Raw genomic sequence first — 15,114 nt, forward strand, 5'->3', positions numbered from 1 at the left:
AAAATACCATCATCGTTCTCTTTGACAAACATATATGTGGGATTGTAATTCTGGAGAGAGAGAGAGAGAGAGAGGGAGAGTCAGAAAAATATACCAAGAAATACTTTGGCAGGAATGTGCAAGACTTTGCGGAATGGGCTTAGCTTTTCTGTATACAGGATGTGGAAAATCCAAGATAGGCCTATTCTACTTGCACTCGATGGCCTAATAACAAATCCAAGCATAGCGTATGGTCAAAGAAGCATGACGTCTTGCATCAAGCGCATGCCAGGCCAGGAGGCACTCTCATTACAGTAATCTTCAACTGACAGCCAATGCATTTGATTCATTCATACGACTTCTGTCGAGAATCAAGGTGAATAGTATGAGCTTCAGCCCTTTTTATGCTTTTCGGTTAATTCTGTCTAGACATCACCTTCTCGTGTAAGAAAAGACAACTGATTCCTCTCATAGTTTGAAACTCAACACATCCTGATAAAATGTCACCAAAACAGAAACTGAAAGATAAGAACACCACAAAAGGAACTAAAAGTTTATTTATTCCCATTGGCGATACACGACAGAACATCGGTGTACATTTCAAAGTTGACATGGTTAACAGTTAAGCAAAGTTCCAGTTACATAAGTTACTGTAAGCATTAAAGACGGTTATGCCTTTGCTATCTACAAAACTGATTCACCAGATGCTTCTAGCCCTTAGTTCCTACTCCATCCTCATGCAGTAACTAGATGAAGAGCAGATCCCTTAAACGGAAGCATGCATGAATAGGTGACATACTTGACACTGTCGATTAATACAACAACAAAAATCCGTGAGAGGGACTTTGTTCCCATCACCCCATCCACATCAGCATCTCCTGCCTCTCTTGGATCAAAGAGCACCGAGACGACCATTGAAGATGCATTCTTGTTTCCATTCAAGCCCTCTTTCTCTGAATTTCTTCCCGCGTGTTCCCTAGAAATGTTGTGAGGGGAATCAGTAAGCGGAATGGAATGGAGGATCCTCCTATTCTTTCCTTTCGTCAGGCGTGTAGAATTCTTATTCTGCTCTTCAGATATATTTCTTGCAGCAGTAGCTGGAACTATGGCTCCTGAAGCAGAAGCTGCTGATACATCAAACTGGAAGACTTCAGTACACATGCCAGCGCTCAACATTGGTCCTGAAAACAGTGAAGGAAGACAGCGTTATACTTTTCAGAGGAAAATGGAAGTTGAACAAGCACTCGTTAGCGATACAAGGTCTCCACCTTCGAACACCATAAAAGGTGGCATGTAATCCCACATTTTCAGTGATAAAAAGATGTTACTTATCACAAAACACTTTAATATCCCTTTTTAACTCCATAATATAGTGAAATCTCAAATAGGAAGCGACAAGTAGCAGGTATCCAAAAACAAGAGAGGTAATAGATAATTAGAATTCCTCTTAAAGAAACAAAAACTTCAATTCTGCAAAAGGTAGAATGTAGACTAAGGCAATTGCTGGTGGTCCATTAAGCACTGAACTTCTATACTCAGCACATTTAAATTTCAAACAGGACTAATAGAAACTTTTCGCTGGTAGATATGTTAGAAAGCTGAAAACTCCCAACACAATAAGTTGTCTAATTTGATATTTTTCCCCTTCAAAAACAAAAGGAGCAAGGAGACTCTTATTTGAAAGTAAAATCTACATAATTAGACAATTGCACCCTCGTGCATCGGATAAAATAAGCAAGTTGGCTCCTTCTGATAAATAAGTATATACTTCTTTTCAAATAACTCAGAAGGGTAATTTTCTAATATTTTTTCAGATCAAATTGTAGCTCTTAATTTCATAGGTGGGAGGAATCAGCTGGTTTATTTAACTCGAGAAGTTTTCAGCTTTTTCACATTTCACATGGACGTAGAATGCACTCTAACTAATACCTCAAAAACAAATAATAAGAGGCCAGCTAGACACACATACAACAGCAATAACCCTTTGTTTAAACATATTGAAATTAGGAGCAACAGAGTTACACATGAAAAACAGCACGTAAAACATATAATGCAGAGATATTGTCCATCATGTTTTCCAGTAAATTTGTTCTCGCATTCATGCTATCAAGATTGGAGAGACCACATGAATAGTGCAATATTTTGAATTTAACCCAAACTTAATTTTAAAAAAAGTATATTCATTAAGCAACTGAATAAAGGAATCACGTCCAAGAAACAATTTTAGTACCAGCAAGGCCTTCACGGAACCACTGCTGAAGCCTGCCCTCAGTTGCTTTTGACTGCATATTATCCTTGCCTGCTGAACTAGACCCAAGTGCCCTTAGGTGGGGAAGTCTAGCACCATGTCTTCCCACACCTGGGACAGAAATTGCACGAGCTAGATCTCCAGGAACTGCCAGACCGGTCTCACCACCCCCCTTCCCATGGGATGCCATGGCTTTCTCACTTGCCAATACTGAATGGATAATCAAATTTCCATCTATTTTAACCAGCTTGTCATTTCTAGGAACATATAATGAAGCTGCAAGAGGTTCACTCCCATTCCTCAATCTAACAAGTTCATCAGCACTTGGCTCTGCTCCACTTCTTTGACCACATTGTACACCACTGTTACTACTGCTATCTCTTCTACCACCATGTCTCTCACTATACTCAGTACCATTCACCATTAACACTCTCCCATAATGTTTTTCATTAAACCCACCTCCAATATAACTTTCTCCACCTGTGAATGCTTCCCTAACTCCTCCATATCTCACATTAACCATTGGAACCAAGCCTCCAAACAACATTATGAAAAACAGCAAACCAAGAAAACTAACACCTGCAACTTTCTTGGTCTTTGGCCCCTCATTCTTCTTGCTCTCGACCTTCTTATTCGTCTTTGGTGCCTGTGCTGGTTTATGAGGTTTCAACCTTGGGATCGGCACCAAAGGCACTTGAGACCCTTGTGATTTCATCATATAAGGTGGAGGACATGGCATCCATGGATACATCATGGCTGGATGCGGGTAAATCCCAGGAGGTGGCTGTGCCATTGGAGGAGGCGGAACTGCAGCAGGGGCACCACCACCCCCCATTTGTTGACGCAGAGTCGCATTTTCTGCCATAAAGTATGAAATCTTCGCATTCAAGTCTTGAATCGTCGAATGCATTGACCTCACCTTTTCCTCCAACTCCTCTACGTAATGTTTCTTCCTCTGTCTAGATAATTGAGCACTCTCCCGATTCCTCATCAACCTTGCCTTCCTTTTCTCTTCTTCTTCATTCACCCCCTCAGTATTGGTACTATTATTGTTCTCGGTACTATTATTATTCTCTGCACTACAGTTAGATTTCCTATACTTATTGGTCCTCGGCTCTGCATTATTCATCAAATCTTCACCTCCCTTTTTCCTTTTCAGCAAAGAATTATTGCCATTATCATTACCAGACTCCTCTAACTTAATCTTCTGATCAACTACTCCAGTTCGAATCGAATTATCACTTGAATTTGGCGAATAACTTACCGATCTAGCAGGGCCATTATTCGAGTCCTCCGAGACATTAGACCCAAAATTCCCAGAACCCTGAGATTCTGGTGAAGGGCAATTCAAGCCATTTTCATCAGCACCAGAATTTTCGGCGCTACTGCGATTTGATCCGTTCGATTCCGGCGACGGCATGTTGAGATAGCCAGAAATCTGATGAGACTCCATCCCCGGCGAAGCGGAACTCAAAACCCCGGAACCATCCAAGCTATGATCACCTGAAAAATCGTCGCCTCCAGAAAGATGACGGAGTTCCGCAGAAGTCGATTTGAAAACGGCATGCAACTGATCCAAACTCGGCCCCAATTGGGCATGATTTCGGTCGAATCCAGATTGGGAATTGGATTGTTCTAACTGAGTGGAATTGAGAAGGTCGCCGAAGTCGGCAGCGGAAGGAAGGCAGAGATCATCAAAGGAGAAGTCAAAATCCAGGTCTTCCAGAACGACGACGTCGTTCTGGTTGTAGCGTGGTACAGTATCATTACTGATTAGGTTTTCGGAAAAGAAGGTGGCGTCGAGGGGCGGAATAGGGAGGCTGGACTCAAATTCACCAACCAGAGGCGGTGGTGGAGGATCGACGGTGACCACCGCCGAGTCAACCATACTCTCTGCTTTGTGCGTGATGGGAAATGAGAGAATTTTGGGGCAAAATATGCTGCAGAAGACAGTTACGAAGGGAAGAAATTGCTCGGGGAAGGGGGGGGAGGGTATAAGGACACTGAAAGAGAGAAGAGAGTCTGTGACCCTAATTCATATAAACGACAACGCATTTCAGGGAAAGTGAACTGCACGCATTTTTCGTGTGGATTATGTGAATTTCACCTTTAATTTAATGTCAGGACCTATTTTTCTTAAATTGAATTTAAATATATTTTTAATAGAATTACAAGCAATTATGAGGGGGGGGGGGGTCTAGATTTCTTATATTTTACTATTACTTTTACTTTTCTCAATAAAATTAGAATCTGGTCAAAAGTTTCTTTAAATTTATGGAGACAGTGTTTCATTAATTTATCTCTGATCCAGAAATATCACCTAATATTTAAAAAAATATTTTTTTCCTAAAAAGTATTTATGATTTCTTCATATAAACAACACAACTGAAAATTGTTAATTACACGTAGGCACTTTCTAAAAATATGAAATTATAGTTTCTCCTAAAGAAGTTTTGAAATTATACTTACGGTCCCTCCAAAAAATCATTATTTGCATATGACCCTCTTTTGTTAGAATTTGGACGAAATACTGACATTAGCCAAAAAAAAATATATAAATATTTTATTTTATCCATTATTTAATATTTTTCATGTAATATTTTTTGTAGTTATGAAGAAGAATAAGTAATAATGTTGACTTTGCTCCATGTAAAAAAATACATACATGAAAATATTAAATGAGGGAGAAAATTGAAAACCTAATATAATTTTCCTTGCTTTCATCAGTATTTTTCGTCTAAACTCTAATGGAAGAAAGTCAGGTATAAATTAAGAACTTTCAAAGGGGGTGTAAGTGTAATTTTAAAACTTTCTTTTAGGATAAAATGTAATTTAGTATTTTTATAGGGGATCTAAGTGTAATTAATTTTAATTAAAAAGTAGTTAAGAAAGACGACTTAATTTTATGAATATTATTATAAAACTCTAATAAGATATTATATTTTTGTAATATTATGTCAGCAATACTATCTTTTTTTTCCATAAATATAAATTTCATTAAGTAAAGGGAATACATAAGTACAGTACAATAAGGTCAACAATACTATCTTTCTAACTATTATATTTTAGTACATAATTTATGACCAATACCTAATTAAAACATTTTTTCAATGAAAAAAACAAAAATTATGAATACCATTGTCACAAAGACCATTAAATACAAAACGAATCACATAATTCAAAAAAATATCAAAATAACAAGGGATAATCCCCGCCGCACCCCTGATTTCTGATTTATAATTTATCTACACAAATTATTTATGCATTTTGAGAAATTATACATATGTCCACAAAAAAACTCAATACAATTTACATAAAACCACCTATACTTTTTGAAATTTATACAACACCTACCAAAAACCCCAACATCATTCACACAAATCATCCATATTTCTTTAAAAAATTTTACACGTACATTTTTCAAAAAATATTAACATCATTTGCACGATCCACTTATACTTTTTAGAAAATTATATATATCCCCCAAAAAAATCACATTATTACAAAAACTATCCGTATTTTTTAACTATCACGAGTGATTTATAAAATTATAATAGAGAGAGATAATTTATATAAATAGAGGGAGATATAATTATTGAAAAGAAGAATTGAGGACAATAAAAACAATTAATGAATGAGCGCGTGAGAGGGAAAAACTCGGAAGTGCGATGGTGGGGGGCAGATAGGTTGGTGGTGTAGGGTTTAAGTGTAAGAACTCCTCCGCCACGGCACGGGGTATCGAGAAACTTCTTTATATCTGACTTGGGCTTTAAGCTTGAGCTTTTCCCCTTTCCGTTGCGCGTGAGCCCACGTGACGTGGATGAAACCGTAGCAACATCATCTGCCGGTTTGCTTTGTGCAGCAGTAGCAGGAACAACACCACCACCATTCTCGTCTTTATCTTCTTATCCTTTTTTAGCTGTCTGCTACTGCACACAATTATTATTAATTAATTAATTATTTATTTATTTATTTAGATGGGATGGGGAGGGGAGGGGAGGAGGTTGCTTACCTTCTACTACTTACCTTCATTACATCACCAACTGATATCATTTTTTATTACAATTAATCATTAGAGTTTCGAAGAAAGAAATTATAGCGAATATAACTTACATGTAAGATGGTAGCATTAGTTACAACTAAAATTATAAAAAATATTTTCGTTATAGCACAACAAATATTGATTAATCATGATAAATATTTATTTTTTTTATTAATTTTGATTGATCGTGATTAATAATATTAATTTATCAATAAGTTGTGGTCATTTATAATATAGTGAAAATTTATTTTTTTATAGTGGTGATTGGATAAATTTTAGAAAAGATCAATTGACTCGAATTATGTATATTTGTGTATAGATTATTATATGTGATGCATATTAGAGTTAGTATCAATTTTTTTTTTGGAAATATATATATATATATATGGTGAGAGTCATTACATTTTCAATCAGACATTGTATTATAAGGGTTTAAAGGATCTATGACTTGATTTTCATAGATTACGATAAATGACGTAGTGTGCACGGTCCCATTCAATTGAAAACTCTTGGGGAGTAGTATTCGGTTGGAATGGGACTGTGTATGGTACATGATTTGGAGTCGTTTATGGAAATCAAGTTATGTGTCATTTCCAAATCCCTCAATTGGAGGGGGTGTGATGCTGAGTGTGCTACTATCCCACGTTCGATAGAAATGAGGGAATTACAAAAAGAGAAACAACGAGTTGTTTTTTCAAAGACAAATCCTTGGGATTTCAAACAAAAGATCCAATCAAGACAAGACAATGCATGTCTTATCACTTACAAAACATTACCTACAAAAATCGTGGAGCACGTGCAGTGGATCCTGTTACAACCTCTATAAATTAATAATTTTTCTAAACAGTAATTTTTTCCAGTTTCGACTTAGACCCAAGGTCTAAATTAATAATTTTTGATAAATTAATAAGATAACAATTTTTTGAAAGACCCTTATATAAATTTATGATCCTTTCAATATTATAAATTAATAATTCTATAAAATTACAAATATAACTATGAATATTTTTGTTGTTTATATAATGGTTGATTTTCTTACCATACATGAACTTGCATTAAGTTTTAACTAGTACTATATACTATGTATGATGAATTTTATTTTTCTAAGAGGATTTATTATATTTAATAATCACATTGTACATGAATATCATTTAATTAATCAATATAATATATATATATATATATTTTATTCATGAACAATAATATAGGTTGGTTGAATCGAAAAAAAAATCTCTTTAAATTAATAATTTATTGATGAATTAATACCTCTTTAATTTGATAAAATTATGTGGCGTTAAAATTATTAATTTATAAAAGTTTTACTGGCATCATCGTTGCTTATTATGTTACAATTAAAAAATAAAATAAAATAAAATCCTTTTTTCAGATCAATTCGGGGATGTGTCAAAATTCTGGTTTCAACAGATCTCTAATATGTTGGGCCATTATTAAGGCCCAACTTTTACTAAACAAAACATCAGCCCAAAGGTTGTTTGGGTAAACTGAATTAAACAAAAAAAACTAGGGAGATCTGAAAATGGGCTTGAGCCCAATTATCGTCCTACACAAACATTGAGTTCAAATATAGCCCAATTTATTCAAGCCCAATAATAGGATTGGATCCGTATCCGAATCCGAAATTGACACATGGCCCAACACTGAAACACTAAGGTCGCGCCACATAAGATACCTACACGCGTCGACCTATTATTGGTGGTACTGGTATTTGGTCTTTTTTCCCGGCAACACAAGGATTGATGTTCCCGACTATTCGCTTGTGCCCGACTTGTTGTCCTTTTTGGACTTTTCACCCTCCAACCATCGCATCCGAGTCCAAAAAGGAGAGAAAAATCTCAAGGGAAATTTTATTTTTTTCCCCATATAAAAATCCAATTCATAATTCTGATCCATCACTCTCTTCGGCTTTGGTGGGAGAGATAACCCGAAGGAAATTGGAGAAAAGGGTTTCCCTTTTCTCAAATTCCCCTCTTCTCTCTCTACTCCTCGGCGCAGGAGTCATAATATACACTTATAGATTATTGTCTGTATCTATAGTTTTATACGTATTTGGTTCTGTATTTTCTTCTTCTGTGTTGGATATGGATTTGACTTCTCAAGCACCTGTTGAGGCTAAGGAGAATTGCGGGGTGTTCGAGCAGAAGGGGAAGGAGAATCAGCCGCCGCCGGCCTATGTGTCTATGGTGGATCCCTTCCTCGTTGAGGCTCTTCAAAACCCTCGTCATCGTTTAACTAGTTAGTTCGTTTTCTGTTTTTCTTTTCTTTTCTTTTTTTTTTTGGGGTGTGTGTGTGTAGTTTTGTCGTGTTTGAGTTCAATTTGTCTCGGTTTTGTTAATTGGTAGGGATTTATGTTTCTAATAGTTAAGGGAGTTAGTTTCTTGCGTAGTTGAGATGCGTGGGTTTGGATTAGAGTTAAGGTGGTAAATATTGGGGAGCTTGAGTTAATTGAGTTGGATCTAGTGGGGTTTGTCATTCTTTTACGTTGTTGTTTGTGCTGGTGTAGGAAGTTGTTGGTGTTGAATTGGTGTAGATCTGGGTTGGGAAATGTGGAAATTGGCAAAGTTGAGCTCCTTGGTTCTCTAAAACGGGAGAAAGCATGATAGAATTATTTGTTTCTAGGATACCATGAAACTGAATGCTATTGCATAATGGGATTTTGAAGCAGTATCAGAATCTTGTACCTAGTTCTTTAACTGATGATTGAGCTGTGAGATATGTACTTACATTGGTTATAAGGTGAATCGTTATTGGAAAAGTATTGAACTGAGGTGGTTACTTGTAAAACATAATTTCTTCATGGCAGGATGTATTTTCAAGATTATAGTTGGCGTTTTATGTTTAATTTTCTTGGGGTTTACCTTGTAGTCTATCTTTTTCTGGTTAGGAGTTTGGACTGATTGAGAAGTAAAAATGGTCAGAAACATGCTTGCATGGCATCATTGGCGACGAAGTAAAACTAATCACGCCTGCTTCTTCTTGCTAGTATTGTATGTGGAAAAGAGGCAGCTATTCACATAGTTGATTTAGTTAAAGAATCCGGGCATGCTTAAAAGCTTCTTCAAATATTTGAAGTAAGAGTAGAAGAAGAGTTTTAGGGATATCGGACAGGAAACTTGATATTCATGGGTCATGAAGAGAAAGTAGTGTCCGTGCTGCTTCAATATGATTAGGAGGGTTGAGTTATAAAATTCATGACAGAGTCAACCTGTATGGCTTGGGACATTTGTGGTTGCCTAGATAGGGGTCCAAACACCAAAGTTTCTAAGAAGCTAAACGACTATGAGGAGGTGAAGCTAAACTTGTGTTAATGAAAAAAGGATGGGAAAAAGGAGTATGTGAATTGCATCCTTGTCGATTAGTTCCTACCAATTTCTTGTCACTTGTTATGATGACCAGCTTTTGGACTTCCAGTATATAAGAGGAGAAATCGTGATACATTGGACTAGACAAATATCACTTTTAGAGTTGACAAATTTTACAGTCAAAACATGAGTTGGAGTCCAGTGTGACAGAAGGGTTATCGATAGACAAGCCAATGCTTTTAATACCAAGTTTGCCAACCAAATTTCAAATGTCACAATTTTGTTTTGGGATGGACTTCACATCAAGGAGTCCAAAACCATCTATTTGGCTGTTGAGATCTGAATGTGGAACATTACTATAGAATGATCCTTGTCTCATTTATGTTTTACATTTTGTCAATTTATTTCTATGTTTATCCATTCAGTTCCATTTAGTTTGTATAATTGGTGATAACATAAAGATCTTTTCTTGTTTTATCAGTTCTACGGATGGAACTCGATGTCCAGAAATTCTTGCAGAGTTCTGATCTGCAGCAGTTCGAATTTCCACACTTCCCAACTTCATACCTTCGTCTTGCTGCACACCGTGTTGCTCAACACTATGGTTTGCAGACCATGGTTCAGGATAATGTTGTAGATGGCCAAGGAATAAGGATTTTGGTTATAAGAAAACCAGAGAGTAAGTTCCCCGCTGTCTGCTTATCGGATGTTCCAGCTAAAGAGTCAGAAAATGGAAAACTTGATCAAATCAAGATTGTTATTAGGCCGAGGCCTAAAGCTTCCTCTGGCGACGCCAGTGAACTTGGGCTTAAACGGAGTCCAGTAAGAACTGTGGAGGAGAGGAAGGAGGAGTATGACAGAGCACGAGCTCGTATTTTCAGCAATAGTAGTAGCTCTGAATCAGAAGATGCGTTGGCTCGGGCTACTTCTGATGGAAGGAATTTGAATGTAGATGATAATGAAGTTTCAAGGAACTTGGGTGTGGATGGGGACAAGAGCCTCTGCAGCAGGGAAATTGGCAATTCCTCTAGAGTAGCAATTTTTAGAGACAGGGAGAAGGATCGTACTGACCCTGACTATGATCGCAGTTATGACAGGTATGATAAGTGAAACTTTGAGAAGATAGTGAATAGATGCATTTTGGAATTTCTGACTTAATCTATTAGATCACTTGAAAATATCTAAGAGAAGATTAGTAATGCGCTTTGTTTCATGTCAGATGCTTCTAGTATTTTTATAAATCTTTGGAATATAATATCTCAACATGTACATATATAAAACCACTGCAAAAGATTGTTTATGACTCATTTTACTTCTTAAAGGTTTCATACAAATTCTACTATTCTGGTGCCGCATGTTATCTAGGTCATCAATCAGTTTCTTCTTTCTTTGGCCCTTTCTTGCTATAGACACATTATGGTAGTGAAGTCTTGGAAAGGATATCTGTTTTGGTTTGCGTGGCCCAAATTTTCTGATTACCTGGCCTGTTCTACCTAGAGGGTCCCTTGTTATCAGTTGAAGCATATAATTCTTTGTCAAACTACTTATCCATACGCTTAACAACTAGGATTGAGGATCGAATTGAACGTAATATTTCATGGTTTAGCTCTGTATTAATGCTAATGATCGAAGGATTTCCAAACCTAATGCTTGTAAAATAATTTTTTTTATGTTATGATAGAGAAAGATAAATGTTTTGGTAGGAATTCACTAAATAAATGGTAACAGATTAAACTGGTGGTCGTGTCAGTTTCGCCAAACTTGCCACTTCTCATGTGCATCAGTCCTCAGCTCTTGTAAGCATAACTAGATTTTTGTTGTTTCCGATTTGATACAGATACGTCAAGAGTATCCCAAGCACTCAGGGCTTCAGCATGGCACCTTTTAATATGCAGAAATTCCAGCCTCCATTTGTCCAGTATGATTCTGTTTTCCCTCAGCTGGGCCAGATGCCTGCTCCTCAAGCTTCTATTAACTACAGGACCCCAGTGATGAGCCCTTACTGTGCGATGGGATTAAGTCAGATTTCTAGGGATGCTTTGTATATGCAGTGGCCCACCCCGTCCATGATGTATGCACAGTCGTATGATCAGCTAAGACATGGCTTTTTCCAGGTAGGCATCAGGTTCTCTTTCTGTTGCCTTTTCTATTGCTGCCCATGTGAAAATGATTTTGTAATATCGGTAAGCATGTTGGTCTGTGGTATTACTCTTACTATTGTCTTATAGCATTTTGTGTATATGTCTTTTGCTCATCTAATTTACTCATTCGACTTTTGAAACTGTGCAAAATTTCCGTCTTGGAATTTAGATGCTCAATGAAGTAGGCATAAGCATCACATTGATTTGTTAAATTTGGAACTTGGAAGAGCTTTAGTTCTTATTTTGCTTTTGGTTTGTCTAAAACTATAGGTCACCAAGAAGATCACTTGTTTCATTTAATATATTATTCCATAAATAAAGAAGACATAGAAAGAGAAACTACAAGCATCAAGTAATGTTGCCTCTCATTTTCTAAACCATGATGCATATGTCATAAGACAACTCTCAAGCGTGAGGAAAATAAACTGGATTTCGGTTTGTGTGATCTGACAAGGATCTGCTTTGTGCTATTTTTGATTGATGACGATTCTGTTTCAAGAATTGTTGGTGAGGTTAAGCCGTGGTGGTTTAGGTTCTGAAATGGTGAAGAATGCAGATTGGATGACTTGGTTGTCGTCTGTTAGTGGTGTTGTTTCAGAATCATGTAATAACATTAACAGAGAAGAAGGAAGTTGAAGTTGATGAGTAGTACAGGCAGGAGTGGTAAGATGAATCCCAGTTAGTTAGGGAGGGAGATAATAGTTAGAGATGGCTTATTGCATTTGACTCAAATCATATATGTATTCAGGAGAAAAAAATTATGTCTGATGATGCTCAATGCTACTATACTGAACTAAATGACACGATGCAGCATGCTTGTGCTTCAGTCCATTTCTGTTGGTCTATTTAGACAGGAGTTTTGAATTGCATGAAATTTTGTGTGAATGTGTTGTTTGTAGTTTGAAATTGCACGATGCCCAAAATCATATGATTGTTGCTGATGATGATGTCTGCTATTCAGATCCCTGTGTTAAGAGCTTAGAACCACTCCTATATATGTTTCTGCGTTTTACAAATGAATTCACACGTGTTACATGAATGTGCTTAGATGTGGGCTCCTGAAACTACAGCATGGCACTTTTTAGTGATTGCTTGTTATTCTGTCATTTTATTGTTCAATAATGCGATAATCTTGTTTTTATCTGCTAGTCTATCTTGTCCTTTCTAGATATTCATTCATTTATAATGTTACTGAAGCACCTGTGTAATGTTTTGCTGTAGGGGCCCTTCTGTCAGCAGCCTCTAAGTTTCGATTATTCCCAGAACCATCATCGATAACAGGCGGAATGCTTACTGGGGAATGTCTGTATTCTCTAGAATTTCTTGATTTTAGGTTTAAGTGTTGAAGACAGTTAAACTTGATCTTTCAATTTAGCTTCTGGTGGCCTTTTCTTTTTTGATTTTGAAGTGGTGAAAAACTTTATTATGGTCTAATTATTATTATTATTATTGTTATCCTTTGTTATTGTAGCGAGACAGCACCTACATGCCTGTTTGCTGTTTGTGATTTCTGTTATTATGTCTGTACTAGAAAGTTATTTTGCCCAAGTCTTGTTTGTTCATATCTGGACAGGTTGGCTGGCCCTCCCACACTTCTCTCATCAGAGTACTCATTCCCTGATGCTGCCCATTTGTGGTGTAAACAAATAGATTATAGATCATGATATCATTGTTTCACTTTATGATACTTCATGTACATATTGAATGCTTTAGGCCCATCTGGGCTTTTCATACTCTTTCCCCTCATAAAGTTAACCCACGCACTCAACAATTGGTACCAGAGTGTTGTCAGTGCGAACGAAGTCACGTGTTTGTTGCTCCGAGCTCCTTGTTAGGGATCTAATAGTGTTGGTATGTGTTTCATATTGACTGGAAATGGAAAGCTAATTTTAAATTTTAGGACACTCTCCTTAACAATACTTGTTTTCAAAATAAAATTGTGGAGTTAAGAGACTTAACTATTTGTTCATTCTAAGTCCAAATTAGCGAAGGCATAGATAGGCCTTCCAAAATCTTTGGATCAATTGCTTAATTTAGCAGCAATTGACAACGCCAACACCAACACCAACACCAAATGCCACTTTGCTTGAATCACAAGGGGCCACTCCACTGAACATGATCTCTGTGTCTGTTTTTAATCAAAGGTGTCTATATATTATACAATTCTTGAATCCAAAATCCACATGGTAAGATTTCGTTTCTATCCTTAAAAAACTTGAGAAATCCAAAGCCACATGGGGTTCAAGGTGGGATGCATATGAATGATGCCTTGAGAATAATTCAAGGCCATTGCCAGCTTTGTATTTCTATATCTTTCCTTCATCTTTTTTAGTTTAGTTGATGGATAATGCACATTTCTTTATTCATCTCCACCCATCTACATGGACTCTCCTTTTTATTTAGAAAATATACATTGATTGGAAAAATTTCAAACAATATGAATCAAGTCCCACATAACGATTTTCATTTACATGCTTTGAGCTATGTGAGAATGCAAGCAGCCAGTAGAGACAAAATCAATCTTGAAAATCCACTTTGCTCCTCCTTCATATATACTATTATGATTATTAAATAATTAGATTATTTAATGTGTTTGATGAGGTAATAAGCGGTGAACAGATCTGATCTGTTTGGATAAAATAAGAACAGGTGCAAGAATCTTGAGAGGGTTTTATTTAAGGGTGGGGGATTAGCACAGCATCCTTGTACCAACCAACCATGATTGAGATGAGATGAGTATGGTGTTAGGTATATCATAAACTTAGTCCTATCTAATGGCTGGGCTGGTCCACTCCAAATGGTTTTATATTAAATAAAACCATTGGAAATGTTAGTATTAATTTAATAACCCAACTTGGGGCAAGTAATATTAACCCTCCCCCAACTTCAATGTTTCCAATTATTTATATATATATATATATATACATGTATATACAGTAGGCACACAAAGATCCCTTCATCAATATCAATGCATCTGCATTTTCTTAGGGAATTTCCCAGTAATCTGGTGTTTTTTTTTCAAAGGAAAAAATATTTATTTATTTTGAATTCTTTAAGAAATGGGTATTAATATTCACATTCCATGAGCAGCAATACACAATTATCTTGCAACCTCAAATATTGGAGCTACATAACATCAGTGTTAGAGAAAATTTTAATATGAATCGGGTTGATCAAACTAAAATCAATTTTGTAACAAGTGTAATACTTATCGTGTGACTGGAATATAATTTAAAGGAAATAATCAATCATCGTGTGATCGATTTGATTCGACCAAATATCATTTAGATACGAAGTTTCCCAGTGTTATAGCAGGTGTACCAACAAATCTGGACCCAGAAATGGCACTGCATTCTTCACCGAATAACTAAACCAAACAACCAA

General features: G+C 36.4%; 2 protein-coding genes across 2 annotated transcripts; one reads left to right on the forward strand and one right to left on the reverse strand.

Annotated features, from left to right (window-relative positions):
• Positions 1–521: 521 nt before the first annotated feature.
• LOC105155817 (bZIP transcription factor 17) lies at positions 522–4,230 on the reverse strand. The gene is made up of 2 exons (XM_020691729.2): positions 2,210–4,230; positions 522–1,160 (listed from the first exon to the last, which is right to left on the reverse strand). The coding sequence occupies exons 1-2, from the start codon at positions 4,113–4,115 to the stop codon at positions 715–717; spliced, it is 2,352 nt and encodes a 783-aa protein (XP_020547388.1). The 5' UTR covers positions 4,116–4,230; the 3' UTR covers positions 522–714.
• A 3,957-nt stretch (positions 4,231–8,187) lies between these two features.
• Positions 8,188–13,185, forward strand: LOC105155818 (uncharacterized). The gene is made up of 4 exons (XM_011071785.3): positions 8,188–8,522; positions 10,071–10,686; positions 11,427–11,703; positions 12,952–13,185. The coding sequence occupies exons 1-4, from the start codon at positions 8,369–8,371 to the stop codon at positions 13,006–13,008; spliced, it is 1,104 nt and encodes a 367-aa protein (XP_011070087.1). The 5' UTR covers positions 8,188–8,368; the 3' UTR covers positions 13,009–13,185.
• The last annotated feature ends 1,929 nt before the right edge of the window (positions 13,186–15,114 follow it).

Source organism: Sesamum indicum, linkage group LG2 (assembly GCF_026168435.1).
Source record: "Sesamum indicum cultivar Baizhima isolate 11 linkage group LG2, ASM2616843v1, whole genome shotgun sequence".
Classification (NCBI taxonomy): Eukaryota; Viridiplantae; Streptophyta; class Magnoliopsida; order Lamiales; family Pedaliaceae; genus Sesamum; species Sesamum indicum.